The 27,254-nt window shown below is 39.3% G+C and overlaps 1 protein-coding gene across 5 annotated transcripts; it reads left to right on the top strand.

The window, feature by feature from the left end:
* Positions 1-609: 609 nt before the first annotated feature.
* On the top strand, positions 610-27,254 carry pip5k1ca (phosphatidylinositol-4-phosphate 5-kinase, type I, gamma a). Of its 5 annotated transcripts, XR_009205903.1 has the most exons (19): positions 610-1,009; positions 8,527-8,555; positions 8,682-8,768; positions 8,939-9,069; positions 9,927-10,044; positions 11,183-11,335; positions 12,300-12,599; positions 14,568-14,773; positions 15,857-15,940; positions 16,072-16,120; positions 17,343-17,427; positions 18,227-18,388; positions 18,888-19,029; positions 19,123-19,152; positions 19,319-19,420; positions 19,999-20,155; positions 20,414-21,433; positions 24,737-24,826; positions 25,179-27,254. XR_009205903.1 is itself a non-coding variant. In XM_058401411.1 (18 exons), exons 1-18 carry the CDS (start codon positions 898-900, stop codon positions 25,182-25,184), a joined length of 2,043 nt encoding a protein of 680 aa, XP_058257394.1. In that variant the 5' UTR covers positions 610-897; the 3' UTR covers positions 25,185-27,254. The 5 variants fall into 5 exon arrangements, 2 of the variants coding, with proteins under 2 accessions (XP_058257394.1, XP_058257395.1); XR_009205902.1 differs by having other exon boundaries at positions 20,414-24,826; XM_058401411.1 differs by lacking the exon at positions 20,414-21,433.

Genomic DNA, 27,254 nt, shown 5'->3' with positions numbered 1-27,254 from the left:
GATAAGGACTCTTTTGATTTGCCAGCTACTAGACATAGTAATGTTCTGTGCCCTGAGGGTTTCCTCTGTGTACTCTGGTTTCCTCCCCAGTCCAAAAGCATGGTTGTAATCTGACTGTAATGTCTAAAGTGTCCGTAGTGCGTGAATGGGTGTGTAAATGTGTGTGTGCAACTGTACTTTTCGATGGGTTCGCACCCTGTCCAGTGTGTCCCCTCCCTTGTGCTCCAAGTCCCTTAGGACAGACACCAGGTTCTCTGCATCCCTGTGGTACAGATAAATGGATGGATGGATTTTTGCTTGAGAAAGTGGTTCTCTCAGGATATCTTCCAGCTGTTTCAGTTTCCTTGCCCTTCCTGTCCTCTGAATATATTGTAGCCATAACTTAATATCATCCTGCCACTTAATGTAATTAATGGAGTTAAGTCTACTATATTTCAGCCGTGTTAACACAGTCTACTGCCACCGTCAGGTGAGTGATGGAATTGCAACGTGTTGGCCGCGGGGCCACCAATCACATACGGTCAGGGAGATGCCACGGGCTGCACTTCACCCTGGGGGTAGACTTTAAACCTGGGTGTGTGTTTTCGCGTGTGTGTGTGTGTGTGTGTGTGCATGCGTATGTGCGCTTTATAATGTGTGCGCATTTATAATGTGTGGCCAATAGAGAGCACTGTTCCCCAAGCATCAGAGGAGAATCGTGCGCTTCACGCCGCTCACTTCAGGAGTCCGGCTTAGGGAATAAGCCTGAAAGCACTACATGGCAGTGCAGAAGAGACGAGCAGAGCGCGCGGTCACATCCACTCCGTTTCACTATGCGCTCGCGCTATTAACAGCTACAGCCCGCTAGACTGCAGGACAGCGGCCCGAGCTCACGCGCTTACGGCATTAGGACCAGGAATGGAGGCGGCAGCGGACGGCGCGAGCAGCCTGGCTGAGGCCGAGGATGGCAGCCCGTTATCCCAAGACGAACCGGTGTTTGGGGTCTGTGACAACCAAGCGATGGATGCAGGTGACCCTGATATATATATCAAAATCAGTTATGAACACATAATCTCTTATAACACAGTTTAAATATCGGAGCACAATCGTGCCAAATCTCACATTTCCATTAAAGCGTAACGTTACACCTGACAAGAGTGATGCGATGCTCTGAATGGTTAGTGATGCTAGCTAGCTCAGATGACTTGTGTATTTATCTAGCTAGGTGTGAGCTTAGTAATTTATCTGTCCGGGTAGTTTTTTATTTTATTTTAATTTTGTCTTTTGGGCTTTTCAGACAAAGGCAGTATTAATGTAATTCAATAAACAATCATCTGTATGTACCCAAATAATGACAGCTGGTTAGCCTGTAGCTAGCTAGCGCTAAATGACAGCAAGCTACCAGCTATCAGCAAGCAAAGCCACACTGGGGGCTATTTACCAGATGCCCCAGTGTTAGGTGTTAGAGACATAGACTCTGTTTTTTCTAATAAAATTTTGTTTTGCAAGTGTGGGACAGAGTAGGTTTGTTGCTTTTTGATATTGTTACAGATAATAATTAGTAAGTTTGGGCTGTAAATGTGGGACAATCTTCTTGTCCTTAATGTTGTAAGTGATGCACATTGTAAGGAATGAGTTCATTTTCTGTCATTTCCCAATTATTATTATTATTATTATTATTATTATTATTATTATTACTATTATTATTATTATTATGCTCTAAAAACATAAATGAACCGGTGTGAAGTTATTATAATATAATAAAGTGCTAAATCCGTACGTACACTGATCAGGCATAACATTATGACCACCTGCCTAATATTGTGTTGGTCCCCATTTTGCTGCCAAACCACCCCTGACCCTTCATGCACTGTGTATTCTGACACCTTTCTATCAGAACCAGCATTAACTTCTTCAGCAGTTTGAGTAACAGTAGCTCGTCTGTAGGATCGGACCACACGGGTCTGCCTTTTTTCACCTTGTGCATCAGTGAGCCTTGCCCGCCCATGACCCTGTCACCGGTTCACCACTGTTCCTTCCTTGGACCACTTCTGATAGATACTGACCACTGCAGACCGGGAACACCCCACAAGAGCTGTAGTTTTGGAGATGCTCCGATCCAGTCGTCTAGCCATCACAATTTGGCCCTTGTCAAACTCGCACATACACACACGCACACATATATATATATATATATATATATATATATATATATATATATATATATATATATATGTGTGTGCGTGTGTGTAAATACATATACTTGCACACCTCCAGATACACCCAGTTGCAGTGAAGGGCAGGACCCTCTCATATCTCTTTTTAGGGGAGGTGAGAGCTACTCTGTTTCTGTGCACTGCATCTTAAAATTAACTTCCTTCCTTCACCACTAAATACATCAGTGATTCAGTAGTACTGTGTCCACAACACTCAGTATAGAGCATACTTAGATTACATATCATAAAATATTCTGCATTTTTTTTTTTGCACTCTAGCCAGCATAAGATGTTAAAGTACTCTGCCAAGGAAGAAAGAAATGAACAAGATTTTTAAAAGACCTCTGGGTCTTCATTACACAAAGCATTTTTGTCAATAACTATTTACTTGAGTTATTGACGGAGCAGAGGCAACTTCTCGTCTACGACTCCTTTTTATGTTTAACAGAAAGCAAGACTCACTCAGGATCTGCCTCTTAAATAAATGAGTGCTTCTCAAATGGGGATGGTGTAGCAGAGGGAGAGAGAGAGAGAGAGAGAGAGAGAGAGAGAGTCACAATGGTGAAAAAAGTTTATTATATTTCTGTTTTATCCAGAAGCACATATATAAATGATAAACGTCCCTTAGTCCTGCCTAACAGTTTCTGTTAGTGGAATTGTAAGCAATGACTCCAATAAATAGGCTAAATATTATTGGTCACTTTTAAAATACAGGCCTAATATTTATGTTTTTCTTTAAATCTTGTGCTCAGGGGGTCCATGTAATTTATTTTACAGCTAAGGGCATTCTTGGCTGCAAAACCTTTAACAACTCCAGGTTTCAAGTTTCTTAATAAATAAATTGTACAAGTTATTGTACGAGCCTAATTTATTGTCCCATAGTATGATAATTAAGTGCAGAAAATCGGAAAAAAACCCTGCCTGTTTTGCTGTAAGTGGCTCCTTCACTGACGACTCACAGTCAAGCATCTTATCATCCCCATCTGCTGTCATTTGCAGACTCTCTTCTTTTCACCACGTGATCTGCACTGAGAGATTTACTCATGCAGTGAGAGGATTGCAGGCCATGTCTGGCTTTGTTCTAACGCTGAGGCCATTTTGGCCATCTCAAATGATCTTGCAGCCAATGTTTTCTATGTGAAGGCATCTCGAGAACAGATCATGTTTCTCTCTCATCCTGATGTTTAGAATTCACAGTGTGGAAGTGTTATCTTCATGGCTCATTATGTACTGTTCTATTTCCCCAACAGCCTAGGCAGTTCCTGATAATCTGATAGCTCCAAATAAGAGGTGTTGTTAATTATTTCTAGAAGAACCTGGTAGAATTACAGTAAGCTGAGTGGGAGATTTTTTAAGCCCTACCTGTCTCTCTCAAATTGGACCAACTCCGTTCTTCAAAACCAAGTTATCAGAAAAAGAAAAATGTCCACTAGTTTGTTAGTTAGTTCGTTGTCAAGGTTGATAATGTTCTAGAAGTTTGACTGCATTCAGCTGTCCAGCTTTGCCTCTTCAGCATCACAGTTAGAGCATACACTGACCAGGCATAACATTATGACCACCTGCCTGGTGTTGGTCCCCCTTTTGCTGCCAAAACAGTCCTGACCCGTCATGCACTGTGCATTCTGACACCTATCTATCAGAACCAGCATTAACTTCTTCAGCAATTTGAGCAACAGTAACTCTTCTGTTGGATCGAATCACACGGGTCAGCCTTCATTCCCCAAACTCGTGTAAATCCTTATGTTTGTCCATTTCTCCATTTCTCCACACATCAACTTTATGGGCAAAATGTTCACTTGCTGCCTAATATATCCCACCCGCTAACAGGTGCCATGATTATCTCCTCATCAGTCAGTGGTCATAATGTTATGCCTGATCGGTGTATTTGAACTAGTCCTGTCGTGTGCTGTTGAACAGATGCTCATTTCAGATTGACTTTGAACGTTATGGTAACTTGTAAATCATTAAACAGGCTGGAGGATAATTTAATAAATTGATGTTAAATGAATTAATTGCAAAAGTTCATTTTGTGAAATCTGATGTGAACATATGTTTAATTACATTTGCACAGCACCAGCACTTCATTAGGAACCTGTATGGCATGGATTCCTCAAGGTGTTGGAAACATCCTGTGTGAATCTCAGCCATGTTGGTGTGCTGCTGATTTGTCAGCTGTGGATTCCCGCTGTGAATCTTCTGTTGTACCACATCCCCATAGGTACTCGTCTCATAACTGGAGTATAGTAGTACACTGAAGTACAGTGAGCTCGTTGTCATGTTCACGGAACCAGTTTGAGCATCGTGACATGGTGCATTATCGTGTTGGATGTAGCCATTATAAAATGGGAAATTGTGACTGTAAAAGGATGCACATTGTCACTCAGACAATTCAGACAATTCGTGATTGGATTTCATGGAACCAGTGGTGCCAAGATAACATTCCCTACACCATTCCACTAGCAGCAAATTGTTGATGACCCTCACATTTGCATGTTATAACAGATTTTGAGATTGTTTTGACCAGAAAGTCATTTCAGACTTCACATATCTATATTTGGGAAAACCTGTGCCCACTATATCCTGACACAAGTGGAACCCCACACAGTCTGCTCTTTTTTAGTTCATCCAGAAATGAACAGAAACCTTTTGGTTATGAAATTAAACAGTGGTAGGTAGCACAGGTTTAGTTTTTTTAAGTGTAAGTTTTTAAGTCCAAAGGAGGAAGCATGTAGGACATAGAAAGTACACCTAAGGGTGGAGTGCTAGACTCTCAAAACACAAGTGCCTATACAGTGTGGAGCACAGCTTTCAATGGTTTATTAGATCATTTCAATGTAAGACTTTAGTGCTTCGCTTCTTTTCATGAGATTACCGGCACTTTGTAATACTGGGCATGTTTCTTGCACTTAAAGAAATATGAGTATTGATACACGATTAGGTTAAAATGGCTTGATTCACCGTTTTTGGATTTAGCTTTTTAAGGAATGTTTTAATTTCATGAGATTCCAGGAGGGGATTGTTACAGTTTAAGTACTTAAAACTTTCTTGTAAGGAGCCTTAGCTGAGCTTTAGAAATTCCTCATTTTTAAGAAAGACTGTGATCACACCAGTATATAGTCACTTGGGAATTTATCCTCACTGTTAAATATAGAAGGGTGTGAATCTGTACTTCTCCTCCTGTCAGGTTCAGTCAGTCAGGGTGTTTATTTTAACGCCTTTATAACGTCTTGACGACTGTGATGTCGCATTGACGTCTGAGTTTTGTCTATTCTTTGTAGAATGACAAGCTGCATATTTCTGTCAAGTCTACGAGGGGAAAAAAGTGAGTCTGGTGAAGACGTTACTGTTTAAAAGTTATTACCTAGCAGGAACCTGTCTCACAGGCATTTCATGATGTTTAAAATAATTATAAACAGTTGAAAAGCGTGACATGGAACTAAAAAAAACGTAATTGTTGGCAGATTTCTGTGAAATAAAATAGTGCTGTTGCAAATATGTGGAAAATTATCCATTCGAGGGCTTTGATTATTTTCCTATAGCATCACATCCGAGTGTTTTATTCCTTCACAGTACACGCTCATGATAGTGAATGTCTGCTTGTTAATTTTGTGAGCAGTCTTGTTTAGGCAAAGCAGTCAGATTCAGTGGCATGGAAACCAGCTTTAAGTGCAAAGGTTAGTCAGATGGTAGTTATAATTTATTATGTATTTATATTCATAGTTTATTATTAAGGATTAAAGACACTCTGTTCCCAAGACCTAGTATGAAGTTCCTGTTCAGGTCTAACAATCCCATTTATGGGCAATATTGCCTTATATTGCCAAGTATTCCTTTTGTTGTGAGGGTTGTTCTACTTGCTTGTACACCCTGAGATAATGAAGATAGTAATCAGGCAACTGGTGACACTGGTGCAGTCAGAATCAATTACCAGGGTCGTGACTTTCCTCTCCAGCTCGGCTCCTATCCAAATGCGTAGTTAAGAAACAAGGCATTTAAATCCCATTTGAGTCGACTAATTTGGTTGCCAGCTTTGTCTGGGGTTGGTCTCCTGTGTCACTGTGATAGACAGTTAGTATTAGCCTTGGTTTTGTGTGCGTCAATAACATAAATCAGCTGCTGCAGTCGTTTAGACGGTGTGAAAACTGTGTTTTAATATAAAGCTCAGTATTTTTTTTACATTTAGATGCATAGCTGGCGAAAGACAAATTCAGCGTACGACTGAGAGAAAAATAGTGATTGAAAATATTATTTATAATTATAACCATTTGATAATAATAAGCTGTATAATAAACTATGCAGAAGTGTGCATTTATGTCTGTATCAAACAAAATAAAAATATAGAAAATTGTACAAATAGAGGTTTAATACTGTAAACAAAATATACTGCAGGATAATCATCTTTAAAACAAACCAATACATTTAAAATGAAGATGGTCTTGGACATTGGGGAATGGTCAAGTGAAACATAATGAGCTCAACTTGTGTTGTTGGTGTTTTCGTAGCCAACACAACTATCATGATACATGGTACATACTGTGAATTTAAGAAATGCCTTCAACAATTTTGATATGATATTTTTGTCCAATTGCTCACCCCTAGCTGCAGCTGTTATTCCTAGGATTCTTGTCTTCAGATTTTTCCACGGAGCCTCTTTTGGCCATGCCTTTACATAGAGAGGCCTCTTTTGCTGCATCATCCCACACATCCCTCTTTGTTTTGCCCTATGCTCACTCTTTGTGTGTGCTTATGTGCTGAATTGCGATGCAGCAAATGCCCTATTTAGACCGTGGAAGGAAGCGAGTGTCTGTCGAGTCCATGAGCACGTGCAAACTCAGAAAAAAGGCCAGTTGACCTCAATCAGGGAACCATGGAAACAGGGTGAAAGGGAGTTTGTGCAGGATCATCTGGGTGGTCGACTCAGCGTGACAAAGCTCAGACCCCGAGGGAATCCTCCTCACAAACACTTTTAGGTTATTCCAGATCACAGATGATGGGTGTTTTAATGATCTGTGTCCATAAACAGCAGATTAATGAAGAAAACGTTTGAATGCTACAGAGATGTCATGACAAAGGTGGCTAAACAAAGACAGATACTCTTCCTTTTGCTCTTTAATGATGTCTGAAGAATAAATCAATAAAAAAGCCTGTTACAGGAATGAGTTTGAATTTTGTGAGTTTTTATGGGTCGTGTGCTGCTATGATGTGTCCTAAAACGAAGCAGAGCTACTGTTACCTCCTGAAACGTTATTATTTTCCTATAACAGGGTGTCTGCTGTTATTAAGTGTATTCCTTTTACCCATTTAATGTTGTGGAACATCCATTCATTTCTGTAATTACTCAACAGCTATATACAGTTTCTCCCTACTAACATCTTTGGTCCTCTCTCTTGAAGTTAATTAGACAAAAAAGCATGTTGTGTTACCAAAACCGCAGACTCCTCTGTCTCAAAGACTCGTTTAAAGAGTTAAAGTGCTTACTTTGGAGACTCCATCATAAACATCATCAATTATCAACGACTGTAAGTGTTTTTTAAATGTTTTTTTAATTTGTTTAGATTGTTGTGACATGGCCAGCAATGCAAGTCCCTATGCATTAGCTGTTATAGATATAATCAATTAACACCAGAATGAGAACCGTCAGAGCTGTTGTGGTATATTCTGAAAAGCCTGGCTACTGTTAAATCACTGAAAATTGTGACTGATATTGAAATCCTGCTCGCATTTAGTCATTACAAATATAAATGAGTTTACTAGCATTTAACTACCAGGCTTATTATTTAGGATGGTAGGAGGATATCGGACTTTAAATACATTTTGGCATTACCTTTGTATTGTTCCTCACATATTAGTTGTATGGATTAAAATGACGAAGAGCACGGCTTGATAGAGTCGCTCCACCGTTGCACTGGGCATTTACTGGAGCTGTTAACACAATGGGAAAGAACAGGAAACCTGCATTAAGGGAGTGCAGATCTCTATGAATCATCTGTAAAAGGAGAGACAGCCATAATCAAGTTATGGTTTTGTGTCCATTTATTGATGATGCATTAGTTGAGACTTTGTGTTGTGAATTTAAACCTTTCCCAAAACCTGCCTAAGTTCTGTTTGGATCAGCTTAGAGACTGAAGAAACACACAGGAGGTGAGAGCCAACAGCTTCTCCTTATAACATGGCCATGTGATCTGCGATGAGAGACAGACTCCTTCCATGGTGTGAGAAGAGAGGGAGAAATAAAGCATGATTTCACCTCTCTCTATAGCATCTGACTGACGCCTAGCCTGCAGTTAAAGGAAAAGTAAATTAATTAGTGTCTTTTCTTTCTCTTGCACAGATGCTGTCAAGAAGGCTTTCATCACAGAGGTATGAATTAACTGGCTTGTCTTTTTGCAGTAAATGATAAGCACTGCAGATAATTGTCTACTTTTATTGCATTAGTGTCATAAAAAGGACACAACGTGATGCTAATACGGTCAATCTCCATGTTAGATGGCATCATCCTCAGGCCAGCCAGGCCTTGGAAAAAAGATCGGGCACAGAGGAGTGGACGCTTCTGGAGAGACAACATACAAGAAGGTGCTGCTTTTATACATGTTTCTGTGGTATTCAAACACAAATGTTACTTTGGCAGCAAATTTTTGAGAAGGAAAATGTCAGCTGTTTTAACAGACCAGTAATGACTTTATTGGTGTTGGCTTTTTTTTTTTTTAGGTTGTGATCATCACCTCTGTCTCTTTCTTCCACAGACCACATCGTCAGCACTAAAAGGAGCCATCCAGCTTGGCATCGGCTACACAGTGGGCAATCTGAGCTCCAAGCCCGAGAGAGATGTGCTCATGCAGGACTTCTACGTAGTGGAGAGCATCTTCTTCCCCAGGTAAGTATTTATTTTCACTCCTGGTATTTTATCCCAGACTCATAACCTTTTGTGGACTATAACTTTTCTTAATTACAGAATCAGGTCAACTTAACATTTCACAAGTTGTATTGAAAATACAGCATGCTGCTGTATAGTAAGTGTTGAAGCTAGGTACCTATTCCCAAATCCTTCAGATGTCCAGCTGCACAAACTACACTTTCTTTCTCACATCCCATTTACTGACAAGACAATAAAGATAAGACTCAGATGGACAGAGACAGTGCATATTTACAGTCACAAAAAGATGGAACACAGAGACAGACATGCAGACAGACAAGCAGTGACAAAGACATACATAGGCAGACAGAGAGAGACAGAACGAGAGAAAAGGAGATGGAGACAAGGTGAGACATACAGACACAGATGGACAGTCAGATAGACAAATGGATGAAGACAGAGAGAGAACTGACACAGAGAGACAGATAGAGAGAAAGAGACAGATGGAGACAGATAGACAGGCACAGAGAGAGAGAAACAGGCACAGAAACCTTAATATGAGATGACGATCCTTTTTACTTCTGCAGAGGACAGCATTAATTCACCTCTAATGCCAGACCCCTACAACTACTATCAAAGGGGATAATATTAATACTAAATAACATGCAGCCACACAAATATTGACTTCAGATGAAAATGTAAAATGGGCTTGATAAACTTCTGCGATTTTTTTAAAAAGCATAAGGGTTACTGCTACTGTGAAGCTAAAAGTCATTTATTCCAGCATAGGGTATTGTTGGTTCATTTAAGTGACGTTTCACAGATACTTCTGCTGTATACAATAAATACATTTTTATTTATGTTTATTTGTATTTTAGCGAGGGAAGCAACCTGACACCAGCCCACCACTTTCCAGACTTCCGGTTCAAGACGTATGCTCCTGTGGCTTTCCGTTACTTCAGGGAGCTGTTTGGGATTCGTCCCGATGACTATCTGGTAAGAGCTGAGAGGTGTGTTAAGTCTGATCATTCTGCACAACAAGAACACAGTTCTAGAAACAAGATATTAATACTGAGTAACTGACCTTTTGAATACAATATGGCCCAATGTTCTGCTTATTTTTGCTCCGCTAGTGGAAATAAATCCCAAAGAAGCCACACACACTTTATGGAACATGGGCTAGCCCGCTCACATAGATTTGTATTCCGTATATTGCATTCATGTGCTTACGATAAAATTGGCCTCCCTTCTACCTCTACAACTTCATCTGATTAACTTTCAGATTTAAAGTCAAAAGTAATAAAAAAAATACTGATGATATCTGTGAGCTGTTTCAGACTAGTAAGTGGAATTTTATGTGATATGAAACGTCTCGGTTGCAGTTATAATAAATATAAGAACCCTCGGAATGCCACCTGACCCATCAAATTAGTGGACCAGAACTAAATGGTGTATAAATATTTTATGTGCATATATAAACCTGTGACTTCATTTACAGCCAGAAATTCCATCAGAGCTCCAACCCTACTGTGCTATAAACAGATGTAGCACAGCAATATGTAGAAATTGTACATACATTACATACATTATACATAATTGTTGCCATTTCTAATTAGAGGTTTGAAAATTCTGAACAGACCACATGTCCATCTGCAGCAACAGTCACATTTGTGCGCAAATATAAAAAGGCATCATCAGCTTGGTTCTTGTGTAGTGTGAACTGGGTTTTGCATTTTTGTTGGCTGTGTTTATGTCATGGTTTTTCTTTTTGTCTGGAAATTATTGTGTGTGTGTGTGTGTTGAATTTGGATGGCTCGGGCTGGGTGACTTGTTTCTCCCACTCAGTGACTCATTTTTGGACCATGTGCCAGACGTCACACTGAGAACTTCTGATTCATTTTCATTTTTTTCCCTTATCTTTTATCTTGGAATGCAGGCTGACACTTAATTTTGCCCACTTCTTTAACCTCTGTTCATGGACTTATTATATGTTATTATATGTAGTGTTAAAACTAATGTCAGCGAGTAATTTATTCAAAACTAAATATCTTTGCCCCTTAGGATATATATTCATGTGTTTGATCTATGTATTTCATACCAGTGGTTTTGTTTTTGTTTGTTTGTACCTTTGCAGTACTCTCTGTGTAACGAGCCGCTGATCGAGTTGTCGAACCCAGGAGCCAGTGGTTCTGTGTTCTACGTTACCAAGGATGACGAGTTCATCATCAAGACTGTCATGCACAAGGAGGCAGAGTTCCTGCAGAAGCTTCTGCCAGGATATTACATGGTGAGCTTGCTGATTATCCTGCATTTTTGACGTTTCCTTCAGGGTACTCTTTGATATTGCGCTATTTCTGGAGGTAAAGGTTACTGAGGTGCAGGGCAATTCAAAATGTCAATGAAAATAAGCAGTATCTCATTTAAAAAAAAAAGAAAAAGAAAAATATATATATATATGTGTATATATATATATATATATATATATATATCTTTGTTAATGGGCTTCTTAAATGCTCAGTAATGATTTCATTAACACTTAGTATGCAGTACTCTCAGTAAAGCTGATGTTGCTTTGTGTTGTTTCTCATTCCAAAACATTGCTGCTATTTTCAGAGTGTTTTTTTTTTTTTTTTTTGCCTATTTTTATTGCTTGTCTTTTTCCTCAAGGGAGTATGTGTACCCATTAGCCGAATAATAAAATTAGCAGGCACCATTAACATACAAATGCCATTTTTATTTTAGCTGTTCTCGTGTTTCTGCATTTAAGCAGTTAGCAGGCAGTCACATGCCAGTAGCACTGCTTCTGATGGTAGATGGGGAACGGGATGAATTGAAGGCTGTGGCTCAGCTCAGCCCTCTGGAGGATGCAAGCTGCTGGCTGATGATAAAGTAAAACCAATGCTAGTCCCGTTATAGACCACATGACTCTGTATGAATTAGTCACGATTCTGGCAACAAGTAATGGCCACACATTTTTTTTGCCTTTTCAGGCCATAACACACTTGATTCAACATAAACAGTTGAGTATCAGGATTTGAGTGATATGAATAAATATTTTTTGAATATTTTTGATACTGTTAAATTTTTTATGGTCCAGGATGAAGTACTGTTAAACTGTTTAAATACTGTTCAAGTGTTAGTGCAACTGAGGTGTTTTGCTAAAAGTAATGCTCACCTGCCACACAGACGTATTGTCTATATCCATAGATACATATATGTAATGCATATTTGTAATGTTCCCCCTCTAACAGAACCTTAACCAGAACCCTCGAACACTGTTGCCCAAGTTTTTCGGCTTGTACTGCGTGCAGTCGGGAGGAAAGAACATCCGGATGGTGGTCATGAACAACATCCTGCCCAGGGTGGTACGCATGCACCTGAAATACGACTTGAAGGGCTCCACATACAAGCGCCGGGCCTCCAAAAAAGAGCGAGAGAAGGCAAAGCCGACATTTAAAGACCTCGACTTCATGCAGGACATTCCTGAGGGCCTGATGCTGGACGTGGACACTTACAATGCCCTTGTCAAGACTCTCCAGAGAGATTGCTTGGTGAGAGCTTATAACAGGATAGCATTTTGAGTTTTCTGGAAGGGTCTGATAACTTCTATAAGCACTCTTTACAACCGTGGTGAGCAGGATATCAGCTCAGCATGCACAACACATCTTCAGGTGGTTGAGCTACAACAGCAGAAGACCAGTCAGGTTCCACTCCTGTCAGCCTAGACACAGACTCACTCAAACTGGACAGTCGAAGACTGGGAAAGAGTCTGGTGATTTTTGGGTGAAGTTTGGGTGAGCCTGTGTCATGAAGACAGGAGTGGAACCTGATGTGGTCTTCTGCTGTTGTAGCTCACCAACCTCAAGATTCAATGTGCTATGCATGCTCAGTTGCTTTTCTGTTTACTGTGGTTATAATGAGGGCTTATATGGGGTACTCTCTCCACACTATACTATATGTTCAGTGTTTCCACCCAAACTCAGTGTTTTTGGCTTTTGCCCCATTCTGTGTAAACTCTAAAGACACAATCATAAAGTAAATTATGATCAAATGAATTGAATTGGCCCTGTGGCTGGTTTTTGGACACCCCTGCAATAGAGAAAAGAAGATCACAAAATGTTAACAAGAATAGTCAACAAGTTCAGGACAACAGTCAATCTGTATACCTGAAAAAATCATACAGTACTACCATAGTCTGTGCTTTGCAATAGATTAATTGTGAATAAGATGAATTAATATTGCACACACATTACAAGAAGAATGATGTGGAGAACAAAAAAGTGCAACCTTTTATATAGACTAGTGGAGTGTGTGGGTGTATTATAGTGTAATCACTAACCTGTGCAATCCTGCGGCCCTTCCACACTGAAATTTAACACCTCTTTTACAGCTCTAAACCCATCGAGTGCCTCTCATCACTTTTTGTTACTCAGTGCTACATTTCCTTTCCTTATGTCCCTTGTGTCTTAGCTCCTCCATCTGAGGATGTAAGGACAGAGAATTGAGATGGCCTTACCTCACTGAAGTGTCACTTTACAGTGATATCACTTATTGATGTTGTTACACAGTTGTATCACATGTCGCTGGGCAAAATAAACTAATCAGTGTGCCTGATTGCTTAGAGTGTGTGTGTGTGTGTGTGGGTGGGTGAGTGTGTATGTGTCTGTGTGTCTCCCTGTGTGTGTGTGTGGGTGTGTGGGTGTGTATGTGGGTGGGTGTTTGAGTGTGTATGTGTCTGTGTGTCTCCCTGTGTGTATGTTTGTGTGTCTGTGTGTCTCCCTGTGTGTGTGTGTGGGGGGGGGGGGTAGGTGTGTGAGTGTGTATGTCTGTGTGTCTCCCTGTGTGTCTCCCTGTGTGTGTGTGTGTGTATGTGGGTGGGTGGGTGTTTGAGTGTGTATGTGTCTGTGTGTCTCCCTGTGTGTGTGTGTGTGTCTGTGTGTCTCCCTGTGTGTATGTTTGTGTATGTGGGTGGGTGGGTGTTTGAGTGTGTATGTGTCTGTGTGTCTCCCTGTGTGTGTGTGTGTGTATGTGGGTGGGTGGGTGTTTGAGTGTGTATGTGTCTGTGTGTCTCCCTGTGTGTGTGTGTGTGTCTGTGTGTCTCCCTGTGTGTATGTTTGTGTGTCTGTGTGTCTCCCTGTGTCTGTGTGTCTCCCTGTGTGTGTGTGTGTGTGTGGGTAGGTGTGTGAGTGTGTATGTGTCTGTGTGTCTCCCTGTGTGTCTCCTTGTGTGTCTGCCTGTGTGTCTCCCTGTGTGTCTGTGTATTCTGGAACCTCTCCCTTTGCTCCTTTGTTTATAAAATTGGTGTGTATTAAAATGCTTTTTGGTTGCTTTTCAGTATGCAGGCCAAAGATCATAGTCCTAAAGAAGTGTCAGTTAAAATATAAAGCAGTAGTGGGTTATTCTGCCTGCCATCTGTTCACTTATATTGTCCAAGACATTATTGAGCCCCTTCCCTGCCAGTGGAATGTAACCTAATTAAAGTCCAGTCCCCCATCAGTGATCCTCTGTTTGACTTGTAGGTGCTGGAGAGTTTTAAGATCATGGATTACAGTTTGTTGTTGGGGCTGCATAACCTCGACCAGGCTGAGAGGGAGCAGAACATTGAGGGCTCTCAGAGTAGCAGTGATGGAAAGAGACCACCGGCCCAGAAAGCCCTCTACACCACAGCCATGGAGTCCATCCAGGGAGCCTCAGCCTGCGGAAAGGACATCGACACTGAGGACACGTGAGCACTTGCACTTAGGGCACCAGACACCAGACTCTCCAACCTTTATGAATTTTGCATAAGAAAGCATCAGTGTGACTTTGGAGTAAACTGTTATGAGTAGTTATTTAAAAATAAGCCAAAATAGCCCTCCTAAATAAAAACAGCAGATAAGTTGCATAGGTGTCCCAAGAGACTGGCCTCCTTCCTTCGTCTCATGTTGGTAATCTCCTGACTCAGTTTTCTCTCTTGGGACACTGCCTCTCATTCTGTTATGGTAAATGGTGAATAATTTGAGTTTATAATTGTGAAGTAAAATATACAAACATATATATGATTTAACATTTCACAAGTATTGTATTTATTATGAATGTCACCAAAAATCTTGAAGACCAGTACTTTTTTAGGAGAAGTAAAAGAAAAAAAGTTGGAACATTTTGCCTGAAAAAAAAAAGATTAAATTGGCCTACAACAAACTGGCAAATAAAAATAAAACAGTTTACAAAAACTTTTAATAATGATCATTAGAGAGTGATTAAAAACACTGCTTGAATTCTGCATCATTCAGCGGAGACAATTACAGTGCAGTCAAACTCATCATGGTGCATATTGGAGTGTGTGGGTTTTACAGCAACCTCAAGGGGTAGGATGTAGATACTAGAAAGGTGCTGTATGCTGCACATATATTTTTTCCCCCTAAGATTACAATAAAGAAATAAGTGTGCATGTGAACTTCTTGACTAAACTAATTCTACAGCTCAACATCCCCCATGCATCTGTGGTTAACAACAAATCATGTATATACACATACTCCAGAGTTCTACCTTAGACAAAAGAATTGTCCATAATGTTTTTTATTGGCTAACGGCAGAAATGGAGTCAGTTTTGACCCAGCGCTAAACATGCACCAAAATGTGATAAACATTGACTGACCTGAAACCAAATCTGAAGGGAGGAAATCTGCACACTACATCTAGCCAGCACCAACTCTCTGTAAAAGCCTCTGTCTCCCTCAAAGTCATGTAAACCCTGACATGAGCTGACAGAATGTGTGATTTTTGTCAGTAATAGTAAAGTAAACAACAACACATATTTTCCCCTCAGGATGGGAGGCATCCCGGCAGTGAACAGTAAAGGAGAGCGTTTGTTGCTGTACATTGGCATCATTGACATCCTGCAGTCTTACAGGTAACATAGTCCTTATGTCAGATTTTCTGCTCTAAATAACTCAATTTCACCCAGACCATGCCAGTATAATTTACAAGCTGTTTATTTATACAGCTGGGTCTTAAGATTACTGCTGTTTATTTTTGTTTCAGGTTAATAAAGAAATTAGAACACACATGGAAAGCTCTCGTTCATGATGGGGTGGGTATTGAAGTTCTGAATCTCCTGCTATTTATACACTATTTAAGTCATTAGTCAGTTGAATTCTGGGTTCCTTCTCACTGTTTTTACTACAATGTGGCTTCAGTCTGATTGTTAAGTTGCTAGCCTGTACCAAGGTTTAATGATTTAACAACACACTCTGTCTGGGCACTCTGTGGTCTTTGACCTTGGCCGTAATGCCACCGTCCTTCCTGCATGTATTCATGAAGGTGGTATATTGAGGTTCTCAGACATCTTGCAGCCAGACGACCCTTTAACTTGAAAATAAATTTCTTTCAACTATTGATGCTGTAGTATTCATGTATTAGGCTCATTATTTTAAATGTATAAAATGGATTTATGTGAGCCATGGAGCTTTTTATTTCTGAATATTCCATTTACAGAGCACATTTGGTTTAAGTTGACATCTATAAGCTTACATATATATTAATGTAGGTTATTAAAGTTTGAATTAAACCCGTTTTCATAACTAGCCAAATATTCAAATAACTATAAGGTCTCCGTAATACAATATAATAGCTTTGATAATGGTGGGTTGTTATTTCCACCATTCTAGCCGTTGACCCCACTTTGCCAACCAATGCTGTGTAAAATAATCAGCATTGCTCCTTTAGCTGAGTTTAGTTTTGCTGTTTTTGTTACAAGGATGGTAGAAAAGGATGTACAGAAACAGCTCTTTCTGTCAAAGTCTCTCACACATATATAATCTCACATTCAGCAGTTCTTTATTTATAGCTGAAAGTTTCACAGGCTCAGCTGTGAGACTGTGCCACTTCCCAGTATGGCCTGTGATGCATTTGCCTGCATCTGAACCTGAATGAATGTCACTTCATTTGCATCTTTATGAAGCCTTTTCTCCAGCAGTGGGTGAAACTTGTACGACTCGGATTCATGTAGATCTGAAATGGATCCAAATTTGTTTTGTTTGTGTTTTTAAGCACACTATTTGTGTCCTACATCATGTTTATACAAAATACCCAAATAAAGATTCATTTAAAATAAGGGTGTATAAACGATGGTAGTAGTATGCATAATACATACTTTTTAAGAAAGCCAACTAATTGCCAAGTGTCTGAAACATTGAATTTGCATCATTATGAATCATTGAATATGCAAGTTCCATTAATGTTCAGATTGATGATGCAGTTGGAATAAGTCCTAAAATTCCAGTTTTCTAACTCTTGGATATTCTGTTTTTTAGGACACAGTGTCTGTGCACCGACCTTCTTTCTATGCAGACAGATTCTTCAGATTTATGAGTAGCACAGTATTTCGGAAGAGCTCCTGTAAGTCTAAAAAAGTATATTGATTGATTATTTGCTGATTATATTATGCAACTGTATAATCACAGTAAGGTCATTGTCACCGGATGGCACTTTACAGTGCAGATGGACAATGACCTTTAACAGCAGTATCCAATGGTTAGGTCACTCACCTGATCTGAAACTGCCTAATGGAAACCAAATGGAAGACCAAACACCCCAAAAACAAACAGGAACTGAAGACACCTTTAATTAAAGTGTCGAAGAGCATCACCATGAAAGAAACCCAGCGTCTGATGATGTCTACAGGCTTCATACTTAAGGCAGTTGATGACTGCTTAGGATTTACAACCAACTATAAAAAATGAAAATGCGTTTGGTCACTTCAAAAGCAGCAAAGCTGATTGCACAACATATAAAACCTTAAGCTGGACAGACTACAACAGCAGAAGACCCCATTAGGATCCACTCTTGTGAACCAAGTACAAGAATCTGAGGCTATCATGAGTACAGAAGCACCCAAAATATACAGATGATTTTTATCAGACACTTTTTTCTGACCTCTTTTATCAATAAGGCAGTTCCACCCTCAAAATAATGTTTTTGTTTAGGTATTAAGGTGGTCCTCAGTGTACAGTGTGTATAGTGTGTATAAATATTTTGCTATAAAATCCTTTTTTTGTTGTTGATATAGACGTACATTTCTATATTAGCCTTATTTCTCCAATGCAAAACTAAAGAAGCGAACATCAGACACAAATTATGTTACAGCTGATCCTGTCATGTCATGGAGGTATATTTGAGCGTTTTGTTTCTTTGTCAGCCTTAAGGTCTTCTCCCTCAAAGCGTGGTCGAGGAGGCCTGGCCATGCCCAAATACTCAGGGCCTGGAGCTGCGTGGTCGATCAGCCAGCTTCCCTCTGAGAGAGACGACAACATTTATGACCTGCGAGGGGCGCGCAGCTTCCCCACACTGGAGGACGAAGGTAAACGACAGCATTTTCAACCACGCAGGGAAATGCATGCACTTTCTGGTTGGCCTCAGAATTCTAAGGCATGTGCTGTACCTTTACAGCCTGAGCATTGGTGTTTATAAAACCTGTCTGAATGGAGGGGTTGTGTTTTGTTAAGGGAGCGGTTCGAAATGACGCAGGTATTCAGCTGACACTATTTTGCTTTAACATAGAGCCACAGTGTGGGAGCATTTTTCTTTCCTTAATGTGTTTACAGTGTTAACATCTGAGAATTATAGTTCACTCCTTAATGCTTCTATAAGAATTTTAATTTGCTGGATTTGTTTTAAGGATTATTCAATTTTATATTATACAGACTTGAACTGTTGATAACAACATTTACTAATAACTTTTAAGTAAACAAGATAAATAAACAATTGTTTTTTTGACTGTGTGTTTGAGCCCCTCTCTCTTTCGCTCCCTCTCTCTCTCTCTCTCTCTCTCTCTCTCTCTTTCTCTCTCTTTCTCTCAGGTCGCTCAGATGTGCTTCCCTGCACACCTCCATCATTTGAGGATGCCACCACTGCCTCCATTGCCACCACACTCTCCTCCACCACCTCTCTCTCCATTCCTGAACGCTCCCCCTCTGACACTTCAGAGCACCCCCGCTACAGGTAACCGACCCATAACACATACACACACACACACGCACGCACAAACACACAGAGACTAGTCTGTTATAGTGCTGTTTTTGTTTTCTCTCGCAGGAGACACACCCAGTCTAGCCAAGACGGAACGTAAGTCGGTTTCAATCCTGTATGGAAAAAATGACTCTCCCTATATCAGTTTATTTACTCAGACAGAGGAGGCATTTTCATCCAGGTTACACTCCGTTCAGTTTTCTCATTAGTTATTGAATAGTGCTTTACTGAATGTTGGCACCCTCTGCTGGTGTGATTGTAGGACTCAGGAGGAAGATCAGCAGACCATCACAGTAGAGGTGGAGTTGAAGAGACAAGACAGTGAGCCTACACTCATAGCACCACAACCTTCTCCAGAGACAAGGTATATATTAGTGTAACAATAGTTGCTTAAGCGCTGGTGGAAACCATGATTCTGGTCTCCAAAAACATACATGTTGTTAAATTATTAGAATAAAGTAAAATTCAAAGCAGTTTAAATGTAACTACTGAAATTTGCAGTACAGGAAAACATCAGTTTATTCAATAAAGATTTGAACGTTTTCAGTGGCGCTATAGTGACCATCACAGTCTGAAGGTTTTATTAGTTATATTTCAGTGTTTTGAACATTGGTAATGATTTCTTTTTGAATTCCACATGATAAATCTTCTTATGTCCACTCACTAACGAGGCTCATTTTTCATCAACACAGTGTCCTCTGTGTTCATTTTTCTCTCTTGTCTTTTTGCAAGCTGATTGGTTGAGAGATAAAACGAGCACTTGATGTCACAAATCATCGGCCAGAGCTTTTCAGTGTGATTGAATTTCACCCTCCTTGCGTCAGTTCTCAGAGGACTGCACTGTTGGTTGTGAACAATTGTGTTTTGAAAAATTTTTAAATTGAAATTATTGAATGAAAAGTTGTTTTTTTTTCCTCTTTCTTCCTCATATCATTCTGACAGTGAAGATTTGGAGCTCCGTGCAGAAGCTTCCTGTTCCACAGTTCCTGCGAGTCCTAAAATTGTGGTGGACTCGGACTGCACTAGTCAAGCCTCTGGCTGCCCCAGCCACTCCTCTGTAGACGAGGATGATGATGTGCCAATCACTGATATCTACTTTGTAAGTGTCTTTTAGTCATAGTATTCTCTGTGGACAATCTATATTGAGTGTTTAGAGTCTTCTGGCCATTGTTTTTCACCTCCCAACAGGCAGATATCCAGCTTGTTTATTTGATTATTGCATACTGTTTGGGAATCTTAGCACCAGGAACATGATTACAAGCAGCAATTCCTGTCGAACTGTGATAAATATAAAAGAACACAGCCATGTGTATTGGATCTGTGACATGATTGGAGGTGATGATGTGAATCTGTGCAGTCTGCAGAATCGCTGGTGTGAGGAGCGGGTGTTGTTAGCCTGGTGAGAAACCAGTGTGAGAGTGTGGTGTGTTTAACAGAACACTTGTTTCCCTTGCAGTGTGCTTAAGCCAGATGAGGAACATTTCTGCACCCAAAAAAACATACATGATTTAAAATTTACACTAATGATTAAAAGAAACGTAATGGAAGTCTTCTCATCCAAAATCTGTTTTTTAAACATATATGCAAATTTGTAAAAAGTGTAGCTTTGACCAGTTTTGCAACTGCTCAAAGCAGTTGTATAAAAACATAGAGGTGAAAAAATAAAGTTTAAAGTCAAGTTACTATTTTATCCCTATATTTTATCCCTAATGAGCAAGGCTGAGTTGAAACACTCCCTGAGATAATATGAGGAAGAAACCTTGAGAGGAACCAGGCTCAGAAAAGAACCTCATCCTCATTTGGGCGACACTGGACAGTAAATAATGTAAATGTAAATAATGTCCATTCTACAACAGCATCTAAGAGCTCTTGAGGAACTACTGGGTCAGTGTAGTTTTTAAGTTCATTTTAGACTTAGCACTAATTCCTTGCTGTCGCAAGCTGACAGATGGAACAGCAATTCAATGATAGTCTCCATTTACTTTTTGTTGATGAGACTAGGTGACAGTAATTGTGTTAAAATATATTAACAAAGACAACAACAAATAGGGTTTTTAATTTTCTTAGAACAAGTTTAGTTCAATTAAAGGTTAAATTTCCTTCAGTGCAAAGGTAATGCTAATTAACCACACAGTACAATAAAACACACAGGGTATGTGTGTATATTTTCGAAAAGGAATCTGAATCAGGGAGATTTCCATTACTTCTACTCTTCATTAGCCCTCAACAGCCCAGTGCAAAACTAAAAGAAACACATCTTGGATTCTTGGTGACATTTGTGCCCAGGAGAGAATTGTGTAAATACAAGTATATTGCTGAATTCTCCATTGATGTTACATCAAACTGGGTGTTCCCCCTCTGGCTTGGAAACCTACAAGTTAGTACTGAACTCAGTTTTTAGGACCGTTACTCATTTTCATTCTCAGTATCCAGAATGACGTGTTATGCCTCCTGCATGTGACCTACAGTTTTGTTCCCTGCTGCATACCTTCATCAGACTTTCCATATTGTGCTGTAAACTTTGCATGAAAATGCAATGTTTTGTTTCATTGTATTGCCTGGTTTCATACTGGCTCAGATTGTATTTGAAATGCTTTTTCTTATTGCATGTGTGTCTTCTTACTCTATAATGACCATGCTTAATCAGCAGTGACCGAGGACATACCTGACAGCACGTTTGTCATCCCTGTTGCTAAGAAATACAACTGTCAGCCGTCAGCTTGTTCGCAATCACATCATCAGTCCACTGCTGTGTGCGTGACTCAAGCTGTTTCTTCGTCACTGATGGGTTCTCGAAAAATAACTGATTAGAGGGAAATTGTGTAAGGAACATTGGGGAAACCCATTGGAACGTGCTATAATAGGAAAATCAGTAGTGATGTGTGATGTGGTGCTTCAGTTTCAATTCCCATCACAAAGCTGAGCATAGCAAGATGTATTCTTCTTGGAAAGTTTGCCAAAATACTTCATTAATTTATTGTTAAGTATAATGTGGAACATCCATGGAAAAATCCACTTATATCAGGCATAAAGTCTCTTTCCTTCACTACAGTCTCCTTCTTCTCCCCTCTTTCTCTAGTTAATAAGAATAAAAATGCAGAGAAACCACAAATCGGCAAGCTTCTCCATCCTGATGACTTTCCTGTGACAAAACACTTAAATGACAGCTTTTCTTGTGATTATTATAAAGTGTTGACACTGAAGACTCCTTCCAAAAATGTTTAATACATTTCTGTTCACTGAAAACCTTACCAAATTATTGATCACACATATTTTCTTTTGTGTTTATATATTATATTAATGTCCACCTGTTTAAGTTGTTAACGTGGGCATAACACATAAGATCAAGTCCATTATTAGCTGTTGTGAAGTATTCAATGTTTTCTGAACAGCACTGTGAGTTAGGAGCAAGTCATCAGCTGAGCCTGACTGTGTTTTATAATTAACATCCATCCACTTGCATTGTGTGTCAGCTACCCTGAGTCACCTGTTCATTTGTTTATTTGTTTCTCTCGCTCAGTTCCTCTCTTTTTTCTCTACTTCTCTCTCTCTATGACTAAACAATCAGATAACTCTTTTTGCATCTATTTCTGTCACACATTTTATATTATCTTTTTGACCGTTTATTTCATTTGTATACTCATTTTTTTATTCACAATCTTTTCTTATGTTCTTTCTTTTTTGCTTTTTCTCTTTCCCTGTCTCAATCATGCACACACACACACACACACACACACTTCTTCTGTCTGTTGTAAGTTCTCTGATGGTAGCTGTTGTGTCTGCCAGACCATTACACACCCCAGGAGGCCACAGTGTAAGTCGAGGTAGTGAATTAGCCGGTTGTGGAATATTGTGACTGTAGTGCTCTTGTAATAGAGAAATTAGTCTCACACACACACGCATACACACAGACATCCTGCAGGCATGTTTAGCTTTTTTAAAAATGTGCAAAGCCATAATGTGAACTTGGCCACAGCCTTTTCCACTTCCCATTTCATTAGAGCAGCTCTGTTTCCCTCTTCTACAGCCTGCTCCCCTTCTTCCTGTTTTTATTACTAACTGCTTTTACACAGTAGCTGGAAGGCTTAGGGTTTTAACATGCATAAAGTCCACTTGTCTAAGCGTGCGCGCAATCAGCTGAATAATTTGCAAAATAGGTAAATGCAAAAATGAGCTTTTAATAGGACATTACCTTACAAAAATAGAAAATGTTTTCAGTCAGTTAGATCAGCATCAGTGCATGACAGAATTTCACAAACCGTAAACCTAAGCACAGTGGCACGTTAAAACAGAATTGGATTTAAAATACCTATATTACATTGCATAGATTTTTTTAAATATTTATTTATTATTATGAAAATATTTATAATATAATAAATTATGTGGTATATGTTTAGAGATTACTATGCTATAAAAAATAATCAATAACCATTTTAGGATGTTTAATATGTATGTTATAGGAACGATGTATATACATCGACCATGCATAACATTATGACCACCTCCCTAATATTGTGCCAAAACAGCCCTGACCCATCATACACTGTGTATTCTGACACCTTTCTATCAGAACCAGCATTAACTTCTTCAGCAATTTGAGCAACAGTAGCTCGTCTGTTGGATCGGATCACACGGGCCAACCTTCACCCCACATGTATCACTGAGCCTTGGCCGCCAATGACCCTGTCGCCAGTTCACCACTGTTCCTTCCTTGGATCACTTTTGGTAGATACTGACCACTGCAGACCGGGAACACCCCACAAGAGCTGCAGTTTTGGAGATGCTCTGATCCAGTCGTCTAGCCATCACAATCTGGCACTTGTCAGACTCAAATCCTTACGCTTGTCCATTTTTCCTGCTTTGAGGACAAAATGTTCACTTGCTGTCTAATATATCCCACCCACTAACAGGTGCCATGATGAGGAGATAATCAGTGTTATTCACTTCACCTCTCAGTGCTCATAATGTTATGCCTGATCTGTGTATAAGGTCTATAAATCCCTGTTGAAAAATGGCAGGGTTTTGTGGTGTAAAAAACATTAAACTAAAATAAATCATGTCAGGACATGAAATTATGTTGTATACAAATTAAGTCAGAAACATTTAGGGAAGATAAGAACAATTTACCATAACCTTGTTGCTTAAGTGCACAATTTCTTGCGGCTGTGTCTGTGTTCTTATGGTAAAAGTAATTAGCATGCCACTGTCTTTAGTGAAATTCTTCTGATTAACCCCTTTAACACTTCCCTGGGTTTAGTCATAAGGAAAAAAAAAAGTAGGAAATTGCTTGCATGAATATGCAGTTTAGGAAACTGCTCCAAATAGCTAGCAAGCTACTAAACTGCTAGTAAACCTCGGTAGAAAAAACATTTTGGTAGTCTTCATTTTCATTTTTATTTCCGCATATTTATTTTTTGACATCAGCAACAATTTTTAAATGGGTTTTTAAGCAAGTAATAAGTTTTAACAGGGAATTTGTGAATTTAGCAAACCCAAGCACTAATCCGAAAACACAGTTTTGAGTTTTAATGGTTCTTTTAATGTAATTCTTCTTTCTTTCTTTCATCACTCGGTTTGCTTCAAACTTTCAGCTACTGCATTGTCTTCTATTTCTCTCTCACGTCTCGGCTCTCTTGCTTTCTCATGCCGGCTGCCTCGCTCTCTCCGCTACCTAAACCAGCCTCCGGAGGAGAGGAGCTGGGTTTATTCTCCTCTGCACTACGCTACAGAGTCTAGGACTCTGCCCACAGGGGATGAGGACAGCGATACAGTAAGTGACTGCTGGTGTCAGAGCTGTCTGATTTGGATATTTGGCAGTTTAGGCACTCTTCTTGTGTCAGTCGTGTCAATTTCCCAATACCTCGTGATTGAATGATCGTAGCTATTTTTGTATTTCTGTAGATTTTAATGCACTGGTGTCATCTGCATGGAGAGAATTCAGGTTAAGGTGTCTATGTGTTTGTGTTTGCGTTTCCTCTGCATGTTTGTACTCTTAGTTTTTGCTATCATACTTCTGTCCTCATCTATATTGAATGTGTATTTGATCAGTCGAAAGCATAAAAGTACCTTCATGATGTGTTTTGTACAGTTTAGCAACAGCTGCTCTCGTGTTTTATCCACAGCAGTGAGTGTGACTACTCCAGAGATTGCTCAAGCGTGACGTTGCTTCCAACTCAACTCAACTGACCAAACTTCCTACCACATTTTTAACTGACTGGTGTGTTCGATCCTCATCTTCTCACGATCCAAAATCCCACGCAAGACTGCAGCGTGAAGCTTTGTGCTGAACGTACACTAGCGTCGTTCTCCCTGTCGTTCTCCCATCATTTCTTCTACTAACAGCACCAAGCCAACCAGTAATAACTGCATCCATTGAGATTGAGATAACATTCCTGTAATTCATAAAATGTTTTTTATTTTGTTTTGTTTTTTTACTTTTCTATGTGTGTGATACTCTGAGTGTGATACTGTGAACATGCTTTCATATGTATAAAGAATATGTTTGGTGTGTAATGTGAGTTTGGAGAAAGCTTGCTCTTGCTTGTACACTTAAAGCATCTGTAGTCTACAATTAACTTCACTCAGTGATATAATGAACTACTGGTAATGTTATATTGTCAGCTATATCAGGAGTGGACGAAATATAAGTTCAGTTTGATCCGATTTTATTTGTATAGCGCTTCGCTTGCAAATCAGCTTTACAGTAGTATTTCATGTTTATAAATTGTAAACTTTACTTTTAAATTAATCCCTAATGAGAGAGCCAAAGGCAAGAAAAACTCTCAGAGGACGAAACCTTGTGAGGAATCAGACTCATCTGGGTGACACTGGATAGTGTGATTATATATAAAACAAAATTCTCTTCTATAACTGTACTGTATGCTCAAAAGCCATGTCCGATGTAATGTAATTAAGCTGTACATCACTATAATTCTTCCTTGTGAAATAAGTACTTTCATCTCCTTTTCACAATAAAGAATAATACTGATTTACAGCTTAATGCACAGATGCATTTGACTAGATTTGATCGAACATAACAGCTGATGTTCCAACAACTTCAATTCTAAGTGGCTTTCACGTATATATTTTATGCAAACCTTTATGTAAACATGGATGATTTGTTGACTGGGGTATTAGTAATGGTTTGCTGTGTTTTTGATGCATTCAGCTCCTGTAGATTTCCTTATGCCTTTACAGGGACAACAATCTTCAGTTGAGTTTATAAAGTACTGCTACAGCTTTCTACCAGGTGGGAATAACCAAGCAGAAGTCAACATGGATGTTTTAATTACACACTGATTGATATTTGTCTTTGTGTAGAATCACAGCAGATTTTATGTGGGCTATTTGAGGTTAAAGAAACTATAATTCCCACAGTTTCCTGAGAACTCTTCCTTACTAAGGCTGTATTTCAATTTTTTTTCATGCCTTTCGTGTGCTGAAGGCCTATCTTTAAAACCAATGGAAATGCTTTCCTCTTACGACTGTTCAATCACAGCACTTTATTTCTCCATATCACAATCATTTGAGCAGGATGCAAGTTTTCCACCAGTGTTGTGATCTGCACTGCAGGAAAGGTTTAAAGAACTTGTTCAAATGTATATTTATTTGTATGTATAGAGTAATTTAAGTGTGTATGTGTTTGAAAGTGTAAGTGTGAGGAACGTGTGATTTAATAGATATTTGATGGGTGTTAAAATGCTGATCCCGGTCACAATGCTGTTGTGTGATATAACGGACCTGCAGCAGCAATACAGAGTGTTTGTAATTTTTGGTTGCCTTATTTATTTCTTATTTTTAGTGTTCTGATACCATAGTTAGTGACTCACTAATGATATGTACATAGAAGTATAAATACAAATAATGAAGAAATACTGACTATATTTTATTCTGTGGATTTGGAGGTTTTTTGTTTTTTTTTAACTTCCCTCAAGCTGCACATAAAAATGAATCGAGTGAAGCAGATTCTTTCCGAGATGAAGAGCGTGTAGCCGTATTTGCGTTTCAGACGTCGCTTTGTGCCGTACGTGTGAACTTTCCCGAATACGCAAGTGTACCGATTGCATCATGTCCTACAATTTTTGTCTGTGTATGTGTGGTTTAAAAAAAATGTGTGGCCCTGATCAAATAGAGTGCTGTAGAGAACAAGCATTTTGTCATTGAAAATTGTAAATATAAATTGAAAATTAAAGATAAAA

Source organism: Hemibagrus wyckioides, linkage group LG10, assembly GCF_019097595.1.
Source record: "Hemibagrus wyckioides isolate EC202008001 linkage group LG10, SWU_Hwy_1.0, whole genome shotgun sequence".
NCBI lineage: Eukaryota > Metazoa > Chordata > Actinopteri > Siluriformes > Bagridae > Hemibagrus > Hemibagrus wyckioides.
This window is presented reverse-complemented; position numbering and strand designations above follow the sequence as displayed.

Bases quoted from the DNA above. Each gene is read 5' to 3' on its own strand.
- pip5k1ca (XM_058401411.1), top strand. From the start codon at position 898: ATGGAGGCGGCAGCGGACGGCGCGAGCAGCCTGGCTGAGGCCGAGGAT. The intron at 11,336-12,299 runs GTGAGCTTGCTG...CCCCTCTAACAG, and splicing joins TTCTGCCAGGATATTACATG to AACCTTAACCAGAACCCTCG. The intron at 15,941-16,071 runs GTAACATAGTCC...TTTTTGTTTCAG, and splicing joins GACATCCTGCAGTCTTACAG to GTTAATAAAGAAATTAGAAC.